Source organism: Macrobrachium rosenbergii, chromosome 25 (assembly GCF_040412425.1).
Source record: "Macrobrachium rosenbergii isolate ZJJX-2024 chromosome 25, ASM4041242v1, whole genome shotgun sequence".
NCBI classification, from domain to species: Eukaryota; Metazoa; Arthropoda; class Malacostraca; order Decapoda; family Palaemonidae; genus Macrobrachium; species Macrobrachium rosenbergii.
Genome location: NC_089765.1, coordinates 42,150,139 through 42,161,588, shown reverse-complemented (window position 1 = coordinate 42,161,588; position 11,450 = coordinate 42,150,139). Strand labels below are relative to the sequence as shown.

The 11,450-nt window shown below is 35.6% G+C and overlaps 1 protein-coding gene across 1 annotated transcript; it reads right to left on the bottom strand.

Annotated features, from left to right (window-relative positions):
• Window positions 1-935: 935 nt before the first annotated feature.
• Window positions 936-1,674, bottom strand: LOC136852230 (protein FAM200B-like). Its single transcript, XM_067126679.1, has 2 exons — window positions 1,500-1,674; window positions 936-1,318 (listed from the first exon to the last, which is right to left on the bottom strand). The coding sequence occupies exons 1-2, from the start codon at window positions 1,672-1,674 to the stop codon at window positions 936-938; spliced, it is 558 nt and encodes a 185-aa protein (XP_066982780.1).
• Window positions 1,675-11,450: the final 9,776 nt, after the last annotated feature.

Below are 11,450 nucleotides of genomic sequence, written 5' to 3'. Positions count from 1 at the left end.
TGCGTGGTTGTAAAAGGTAGCAAGAGAATGACACTTTCTTTACTCAAGTTGGGATAGTCCTTGGAAAGGCTTAGCCAAAAAGAAGACAATGTTGATGTCTTGTGCTTCATTCTTAATGAGTTATTACTAGTTAGCGGGACTGAATCTGGGTTCCCAAATACAAACGGATCTTTTACCCAGTATTTTATTTTAAATGGATAGTTTTTTCTTCTGGAAAATACTGCTCAAAGCTGGCTGACAGAGACTGAAGATGTAGGTCTAAATTTTTTTATTTTTTTTTTTCTGCATACATTCTTGATTTAAATGGTTTTCCTCAATATTTTGTAAAGGTGTGGGGAACATGTAGTAAACAGGTTGGTCTGTTTTAACCCTTGCTTGCCAAATCTTTAGTGATTTCTTAAATGCCTGTACTTCCTCGGTGTGTTTGAATATATCATTCTCTTTTCCTTGTAGTTTTAGATTAAGTTCATTGAGCTTTGAGAAAATGTCTGCCAAATATGATAGCTGTGCAAGCCATTCATCCCTGATAAATAGCTCTGCCATTGGAGACTTTTTTTCAAGAAGGAATATATGTATCTCCATCCTTAATTCATATATCCTGGTTAGAACTCTTCCTCGGGATAACCACCTAACTTCAGTATGATACAACAAGTGTGACTGATCAGCTCCCATTTCACAGCAAAGTTGTTCGAACAAATGGCTATTCAATGAACTTCCTTTGATAAGATTGACAAGTTTTACGGCTTCATTTAGAGCATTTTTCAAGCTGGCAGGATTCCTTTTGCAGCCAAAGCTTCACGATGAATGAAATAATGATTCCAAGTTACATAATTACCTGCAGCCTCTGATATCTTGCTCACAACACCATTATTTTTTCCTGTCATATTTGCTGCTCCATCTGTAGTGACGCCCTTGCAGTTTGCCCAGTTCAATTTTTATTTTCCAGTTACACAGTCATTCAAAACTCTGAAGATCTGTGACGCTGTTGTGTGTGTAGGTAAGGTCAAGCAGCACAATATGTTCTCCAAGAAGTCATCTTCCCATGGAGATCTCACATAAACCAGGAGTGTTGTACAATTAGCTATATCGGTACTTTCATCCAGCTGGATAGCATATTCTTCAACAGCCTGGAGGCATGAAACCAACTGAAATTCCAAATCTTCTGCAATATCCCCAACTCTCCGAGATACTGTTGTGTCATTGACAGGGACACATTTAATCTTCTCTGCTGATTTCTCATCAAGCACTGTAGTTACTGTATCTAATGTAGCTGGAAGGATAAGTTTTTCGCCGTAAGTATATGGCACTTTCTCTTTTGCTATTCGATGAGCAACTGGATAAGAAGCCAGTTGCAATTCATCATTGTGAGTGGTTGATTTACTAAGGATTTTCACTGATAGATTCAGTTGTTCTTTTTTCTTTGAAAAAATCTACTGATTTTCCAACTAGTTCAACATGTTTCGATTCAAGGTGCCTCTTTGATTTTGAAGGCTTCATACTTTCATTTGCAAGAACTTCATTGCAAATAACACACTGTGGCCCAGGTTCTTGTTTATCTTTATCATACTTAATAAATCCATACTTCAAGATTTCTTCACTGTATTGCCCTAGCCATAATTTCTTCTGAGCAGAAGGCTCAGAACAGGGCACAGGCGGCGATGATGCCTCGACCATACCGGTACGAGACAGCAAGCTTCTCTGTCATTGAGTTCGCCTGCTTGTCTTTCTCGCCTGAACAAGAAGGCTTTGGTGCCTGAGTAGCATTGACACCCTTTCTAATAACAAATCGATCCATTTGATACGAGTGTGGTTGCATGAACTGTTCTATAACTAAAGGAGTTTTTTGCACACTCCTAAAACTTTAATGTAACTAATCATGTTCTGTTTCAAATCTGGAAGTACACCACGGCGCAGGCTCACAACTTACACTTTCCATTCACGTTCGCCATCCACACCGCCACTGCGTCACCCTACACTCTCTCTCTCTCTCTCTCTCTCTCTCTCTCTCTCTCTCTCTCTCTCACGAAAATAGAAATTCTGATCATTATGATTAGACTCGGATATTCGTTAGGACTAGGTGGATCCATGTATGAATTCATATTTATCTTATTGCCATGTACATAATAGTTTTTATTATATTTACTTATTTATTTTTGTGACCCTGCGACCCAGTTTGGAGGACTTGGCGACCCAGTAATGGGTGGCGACCCGTATTTTGAAGAACCCTGAATTATTATATTATATATAATATATATATATATATATATATATATATATATATATATATATATATATATATTGTTATAATTTTAAAGCTGTGGTCTTCCTAGATTAATGGGGTATACTAGGATGATACGCAACTTACCTTAATTACCACAAAAATCTGGGCTATGGCCTTGAGGTCAGCTAAAATTATAAACAACAAAATACAGCTGAAAGCCTACTTCAAGAGGGGAGTGATTAGATAAACTTTGGGGGTTAACTTAATTAATTATATTTACAAAAGAAACGCATCAGGAGAATGGCAGCGTAATTCTGGTGTAATAAGTTGAACAGCGAATGGCTGGGAATTTGCGGGAGGAAGCACAAGGCATGCCTGCTTTGAAGGGCTTTGAAAGCGAGGTAGTGGGGACCACACCTCACACAAAATGATACGCAGATCCACAGCAAATAACTCCTAATCTGTAATCGGAACACTTATGGTTACTCAGCCGAAACTAGCATTATAATGAAGGAATCAAAGAATTGCGTAGAAGATGCATAGACTGAACTCGATTCCAGTAACTCAAATATCATACGATTATGTTACACTTCTCGTCAGTGCTTTGCAAATTAAACAGCACAAAATATAAAAAGCAGTGCAGGTCTCACTGTAGTTATATCACACTATGAAAAGAAAAAGAAATTCGTTAAAGGGGAATAGGGAACGTGGCTGGCAAAAACCCTTAATTCCTGGTACTTTACCTTAATTCAGAGCTGAAGTTCTCTTCTTATTAGGGCCAGCGAGAGGGAGGGCAAGTGAATTAGTTCACAACAGAAGTTACTCTGGTTACTGCCAGCCACGTGTTGGAAATAGGCTGTTTAATGGAGTAAGGGACGGACATCCGTCCTCTGGGGCCGGCTGAACAATTCTAAGGCAGAGCGTCTCTCTCCAAGACCATTTATGGTTTTTGGGAATTACATTTTTTCTCCTCCAAGGTGGTTTTGGATCGTTCTGCCCACATGAAAATGCGGGCAGCTTGGCTGAACTTTCAAGATGGCGGAAAGCACATGTTCAACTCTGCAGCTGACCTGCCTCGGGCGACGATTAACTGTGATCGGGTCCACTCCTGGAATTAAGGAATTCCGGCAGCACTTGGACAAGAAAGAGATTAAAGTGGTTTCCCCATGAAAGAGAGGTTTTAGAGGCGAATTTGCCTACAGTGAATCATACTCAATTGAATGAATTAATTGCTTAGTCCTTTTTCCTTTGACTTATTGCATGGAAGATGGCGTATGAGAGGATACTCTTGATAATTTATATATATATATATATATATATATATATATATATATATATATATATATATATATATATATATTATATATAATATATATATATATTATATATAATATATATAATGAGAAGGCAAGTGGTAAATCTGCCGAAATTGACAAGTAACTTCTATGTACTGTATGTTAGCCTGTAAGGCAAATACCACTTAAACACTGTTTACGATGGTGATGATGGGGATACATTACGAAAGGTATCTTTCACCCCACTTACTTATTCCCTTGTTTTTTTTCCAAGGTCTAGCTATAAGAACGCGATATTGATCCTTAGATATTTCAGGTATCCTCGGTAGCAAGTAGAAGAAAATTCATTCATTTATTATGACTAGTTTCCAAAATTCAATTACATTAAGAGTGTAACTGCTTATCCACCATGAAACATACCAAACATTCAAATTGTAAACATTTCAGCCTTTGGGCTGTTCCGCCTTTGGCCATGTCAGTCATAGAGTATCATAAACAATAAAATTTTTAATTGGTAATTGGAACTTTTGGCTTTTCTAACTGCGTGTGGAAAAAACATTCATATAAACAGGGCATTTTTAATACAGATCTTCCATGTCCACATGATCACTTGGTAAAGCCAGTAAAACAAATGATACCAAGTGAGAAGGCAAGCTTATTTAAGTTTGCCACCGGATTTCATTCCTATTTATTCAGCGACTTTTAAAAGGTACCTTTCGTAATGCAAATTGATTTGATATTTTACAGTCACCGTAGTCTTACAGGATTGTGAATATAGTTTCTTTTTCTGTTCTTTTTTTAATTTTTTATTAGCCTTAGTTAAGTAAGTAAACAGATCTCTCCTTAGATTTTCCGTGGACTTATGTATCACCATCTTCATAAACCAAAAATCTAATTAAACCAAAAATCTAATGATTAGTAGCGTCTCATTTTATGGAAACTTTTTGAAATGTAATTGCTTGCACTTTGTTGAATCGAAACAACGATCGCTGCTAATCAACCATCAGTCTCTAAGCTGAGGTGCTTTACTGTTTCAATTGTTAACGGTTAACACTTTAGCATTTGAATAGTTATCTGTTCAAAAGTCAGGGTTCCGCAGGAGTCTGCCTAGTAATATGCAAATCTAGAATATTGTTTTCTAATGTTTGTATTAAAAGTATCCTCTATTTATAAGACGTGCAATATATATATATATATATATATATATATATATATATATATATATATATATATATATATATATATATATATATATATATATATATATATATTATTGCGTCTTATAAACAGAGAATACTTTTTAATACAAGCATTTATATATATATATATATATATATATATATATATATATATATATATATATATATAATGTATATGTCAAATGTGCGTGCGGCTATGCATCTTATATAATTTTTTTTTACACATATAAATACCACTACGGAGGTATATACTGTATGTAGACATTGAGATGAAATAGATTATATTGAGTTCTAGCATCTTACCACTAAGACATTCTAAAGGACACATCTCAAGCCAAATGGAATATTACAACATAGTAACAGAAGTTTAATGCTGATCAGTCATATTTGAATGGCCAGGGTACACGCACGCAGTTTATCTGAATCTGCGTGAAATGCTATGCTTATCTTAAATTTATATTTTGCATGTCAGAAATCCGTAGTATTTCACGCGACATGGTTTATCTGTGCTCTTCAGCAATGATCTTATAAATCCCAGTGAAAGAGTAAGTAAGGCCTTTTAGTGCGTCCTAGGTGTCAGTTTCATTTTGTTTATGATACTTAGTGATTACATATTTATTGACAGAAAAACAATATTGAATTCATAGTTAAATTTTATATCGTATACTTACATTTAATCATTCGTTTAGTGTGTATAGCCCAAAGTTTTAAGTGAGATTCGAAGAAAAATGATCGTGAACAGAACTCATGTCGCTTTCCCGTTACTTGGAAACCTTTGTGATATTGATTCTCTCTCTCTCTCTCTCTCTCTCTCTCTCTCTCTCTCTCTCTCTCTCTCTCTCTCTCTCTCTTTCTTGGTTAGTAAGAGATGATTTTTGGACCGAGTTTCATGTATCCTTCAACGAACCTACGTTACATGAGACCTACTAAAGAATTGCTACCTCTGAAATGACTGTACTAACGGCATGTGACGGGAAAAATTGCCTTAATTAATGTCTCCTCCCTGTAGAAAGTAAAAACAAAAGCGTTGTAAAAGCTTTCTGCAATAAACAAACTCTTTACCTCACGGGTCACTGGCCAGAACGTTACTGTCTCGTTTCAACAAAAATTGTAACCACAACCGTTACAAATAAGGCTTGACCGTCCTCTTTGTCAATGTCTTTCTCCCTCGTTGTCCCTGTTGTATCTGTGTTTGATATTTGTTTTAAAATCTTGGTATTTTCCTGGTTTTCCGTAATGGGAGTATATGACATACAATATATATACAGTATATATATATATATATATATATATATATATATATATATATATATATATATATATATATATATACATACATATATATATATATATATATATATATATATATGTATAGGCTATATATATATATATATATATATATATATATATATATATATATATATATATGTGTGTGTGTGTGTGTGTGTGTGTGTGTGTGTGTGTGTGTATATATATGTATGCAAACATACATATAGGTCATTGCATTAAAGTTATCTGAAATTTGTACTTAGTATACTGATTCTGTACGGTATTTTAATGCATATGCGTGATACATCATACCGCCGTAAGTGCAGCCCGGAGTGGACGCCCAATTAGGATATCTTGGGAAGTTAAGCTGATCTTAAATTTAGTTAAAAATAGTCTTCTTGTATTGTAAACCCCGTTTACTCAGAGATTCAAAATGGTATAGAGAAAATTTTGCTATTTTCGAAACGCTTTGCCTAATTTTTCGGGAGTAGTCTTAATAATTGGAGCCTTGAGATCTGTTAAAAACAAATCTCATCTATGTAAATTTTACATCAAACACGAAAAAAGTTGGATGAGAAGATAGGCAGAGAATTAACCGTTAAATATACTGGAGTCATATAAGATAGATGAAGAAAGGTTGAGTACAAATAACAGAGGATGGTTGGAGAGCAAAAAAGGTTAAATGTGCACCACTGAATCATTGGCAAGCGCTTGAATAAAACAGAAAAGATTCCGTTGACAAGGATATTTATAGAAAGCAGGAAAAGTGGAGGTGGGAAACAGATGTTCAGACGATAGCGGATAAAGAAAGAGTAGATAAAAGACTATAAATAAGTTTACAGAAAGTAAGTGTATGAGGAGCAAGAAGGTTGCTTAGCAGCGTTCAATGCCAGACTGTTGAATTCCCTAGGGATATCAGGAGTGGTGACAAAAATTTCTCAGAAGTCTGCAAAGATCAGTAAACAGTAAATAGGAAAGAAAGACCCCAGTTTCTTGCTTTATGGAACCCAAGCAGGTAATACACAAGAAGAAACTTTAGATTCAAGATGTTTGAGAAAATGGGAGTTAACATACATTTTTCAATATTCCAGCCAAGCTGGAATCCGATATCATAAGGTGAAAGATATTCCTGAGCTGAAATGTGGTTAGGGACTGACGTCTAGCGTGTTTTTAAGGTTGCCAGAAAAAGTGAGCAAACAGGGCAAGGTGAGGCACAGGAATTGCTAAATTTTATAAGCTGTCGTGGCTTCACCCGTGGTCATCAAAGAGGGACTTGTGATGTTAGAAAATAGTAAAGTCTTTGCAAACGGGTACATAATTCCCAAAACGGAATTGTGTTATGTCGCTATTCCGTTTCTCTTATTATTGCAGCCCACCCCCATTTTTTTAAACTGTAAAGAAATAATGTATTTTCGAGATGTTTTTATGTATGAAAGAATTGTATCAGCTGAGATATTCCGTCTTTAGAATAAAAGGCAGTTTTGTGTGTGTGCCTTAAGTGTCAATAGACTAACAGGATGCATCCCAAATAAATCTCGGTCTTTATTGTTTATGTAATAAATGAGTCAAAGTCTTTCAAGCCCAGAAAACTTACAATGCCTTATTTTATATTTATTTTATATTTCTACATTTATTCAGGAAGCAAATCACAACAGACGGAAATTTTAAGAAAATACAGGACGCTATCCTTTTCACGGATAATTTTTTATTATCCAGGAAATTTTTACTTAATTTGATTGTTTGGACATAAATACTTTTTCATTTTTCCATAATTTTTTTAGAGTGTAAATAGTAATCTGGAGATGTTTATTCGGGGGCTTTTAGTAAATTTGTTCGCGAGAGAGAGAGAGAGAGATAGAGAGAGAGAAAGAGAGAGAGAGAGAAATTTGTTCAAAGTAGACAAAGCATCAGTCAAGGGACTGGTTTTAAACATTACCACTGGATAAACTGTAAAGAAAAATTACGAAAGGTTATCAGTAATTTTCTTTTTGTTTCGTCCAAGTGGTTGGGGCATTTCCATGAAATGTCTCGGAAGAGACAGATGGTTTCTGTACGAAAGACGGGTGACGGAGATGACAGTGAACAGGGACCGTTTTGTATAAACAAACACCCCGAAACCTGAAGGGGAGATGTCGTCTGCGATCCATCATGTAGCTTTTAGTATGGTTATTTAAAAGCCTGCATATTAAAGTGTTGTATTTCTTTACATGGAAAAAGTGGAAGTAATTATGATAATAAAAATAATGATTGCAGTATTAGAATTCACTTTTTCATGCTCATGTTAGTCACTTGGGTGTCGGACATAATCTGATATTAATTTATTTGTCTCGATGTTTTTATTTCTTGCTATAGGAGGTGAAATAAAACTTATGATACCAATGGAAAACAGTCATTCGCTGAAACTGGAACAAAGATTCGTTTTATCACCCTCTGTTTCATTTAGGAGTGAGAATTTTCTTTTCTTTTACTGATCATTCACGGAAGACTTCATACTGATGATGTGTATATGGCTATTTTATGGGAAGATGGATTTTTGTCAGTTCACTATAATACAAAAGAGCATCTAGCCTCAGAGTGAAACCCAGTATCCTTGATGAAATCGATGGAGGTCAGTGTTAGCTGATCAAACCGATACCTTGCTAGCAATACAGAAATGGATTGCGTTTTATGCCGTTGTGCCATCCGGCCATTCTTACTGGATATAGAACCCCAGATGATTACTTTTTCAGAAGTGCATAAACAATTAATTAAAAAAATATATAAATTGCATTTGTTGATTACGTAACGATAATCTGGTTCTCTGGCCTGTAAGATCATAACGGAGGAAGCAATGTCCACTCGAGTGATTGCTTGTATAAAGGAACGACGAAAGATCGTAGGACTTTGTATAGCAAAACGCAGTGTGTAGCCTTCCTCACTGCAACAGTATAAACTTGCCGTTGTCCAGCCAAGTGTCAACTCGGTTTCTCTTTATCAATTGCCACTAAATACGTATGCTGAATGAAGGTAACTTGGTCCAAGCTTCGGAACGGTATGTGACCTACCTGTCAATTTTGACGCAATGGTTAATGATGTATTAATTTCAGCCAGAACTGTTAACTATATATTCAAGGATTCTTGTCCAGGCTGTGGTACTTACTTGTTAGTGCATAGATCAGTCAAAAAAAAAAAAAGAGGGAAAGGAAAAACATTTGAGGCTCAATCCTGAAGAAAGCAATAGAATCGCCTCTGAAAGAGTAGAAGGTTATATCTCGTACACTATTTTTTTTTTTTTTTTTTTTTATTAATTCATGCAAGACGTCAGGGTTCGAAAAGTTTTCTCGAAAGTAGGTACATTTAGCTTCGTTCTCCAGATCGGCGTTTTGTGTGTTTTTTGGTTTGTTCTTATTCATAACGTGTCGTTTTAGTTTTCTGTAAAAGAAAACTATTGAAATGGCTTTGTCTGTCCGTCCGCACTTTTCTGTCCGCCCTCAGGTCTTAAAAACTACTGAGGCTGGAGGGCTGCAAAGTGGTATGGTTATCAACCACCCTCCAATCATCAAACATACCAAATTGCAGCTCTCTAGCGTCAGTAGTTTTTATAAAGGTTAAATTTAGCCATAATCGTGCGTCTGGTAACGCTATAGGACAGACCACCACCAGGCCGTGGTTAAAAGGTACATGGGCCGCGGCTCATACAGAAAACTCGATTGCGCCGAAGAAACTTCGGCGCATTTTTTTACTTGTTTATTTCTGTGAACAGAAGTTATTAATAAACAACTGTTATTTACGGCATGCTGTCAATGTACGAATAAGGAAACTAGAAGAATCTATTGGTATTTTTGTATGTTATATTGAAAGAGACTCCGATACAGGATTAAAAATATTAATGGTCGTGACTACACAGGATCTCTCACCTGTCGCGAGCGAGAGTTTATAAAAATGCCTTTGTTGAAGGATGCAAATCAAAGCCAATATTCGGCAAGCGTCGGCCCACGTGCAATAAAGAGAACATGAAAGACTGTCATTCCAGTAAATAAACGAACTGAACTGGGTCAGGGTGAGTTCTGCCATGCGTCGCCTGTTCATAGGAGAATTAGGGTGGCCTTTGTTTACGACCACAATGTTTATGAGCCCAAAGGGACGTCCAAAACATTCTTTTTTCTCCTTTTTCTTCTTTATATATTGTGTAGGCTTAAAGGTAACGACGAAGACAACTGGGACAAAATACATTTACTGGCGAAGAGGGCCTATAAAAAGACACAAAATAAATTACTGCTACGTGGGTAAGACTGCCTACAGCAGTTTTCTTCTATAAAAAGTAGAGTGAAGTTCAACGGATAATGTATGGGTGGCCGATAAGAGGGTCTCAGACCTTATGTACTGGGTAAATGAGGAAGTTAGTAGACAGCTGAACTTTGCCTTTCTTTTTTTTTAATCACGTCCCGTAGATAAAAGTCTAATTGGTGTTAAGTCTCTTATCAGTCTCCCTGGAAAAGCAGCATGTATTTAGGTCTATTTACACTTCCTTTTTTTTGTTGTTGTTGTTGCTGTTAGTTTTTAGATTTAAGATAAAAGTGAAAATTTACTTTATACTTATAAGCTAAAGTTTTTAAAATAAGATTTTTGGACGAAATCAATTTAGTCGATAGTAGTTAATTCTTGTAGGCTATCACAGATTATAAATGTAGTTCATGACTGCATTCTTGAAAAAGTTCCACTATCCCTATACGACACAAAATTAAGTTACAGTGCGGTCTAGTTTTTTTTTTTTTTTTGTAGAAGAGATAAATGATTAATTTTTTCAATTATTGCAATTATTGATTCTGTTCCTCTTATAAGATTTAAGAATTGTTGTGAACAAGAAATAACGAGATACTATAGCATCTGAGCTACTGTAGTAGGATTAAGAAAGCCACTGTAATTCTGGGAAAACTTATAAGTGCTTAATGTTTTTTTTCCCACTTGGATTAGAAAATAACTTTTGCCTTTTTATAATTGTTCACGCGATATCTTTTATTGTAACCGCAGAGTACTCGCAAAACAGCCTCTTATGCATTTCACATACGTCTGTGATATAGGACAGGCTTGTAATTTGCGTGATTGAGATTGTTTAGCATACGTCAGTATCGAACGTATGTATGCTGCGCTGTACACAACAGAAACGATTTAGTCAAGAAACCAGAAGGAAATAATAATAATAATAATAATAGGTGGTTAAATATTCCAAAACATCTCAAATTTTCCCTCCAACTCTGCTTATTTTTGTACTTTCATCAAGCAAAATAAGAGTTACCTGCATTTTACGCCAAATCATAAATTTTTAACTGTTAATTTTCACCAGACATTTGTTTACATAACGAAATCCAGATGAAGTTTGGTCCCAGAGCCCATTATTTCATTGCGTCTTCTCTCTCTCTCTCTCTCTCTCTCTCTCTCTCTCTCTCTCTCTCTCTCTCTCTCTCTCTCTCTCTCTTAATGAATTAA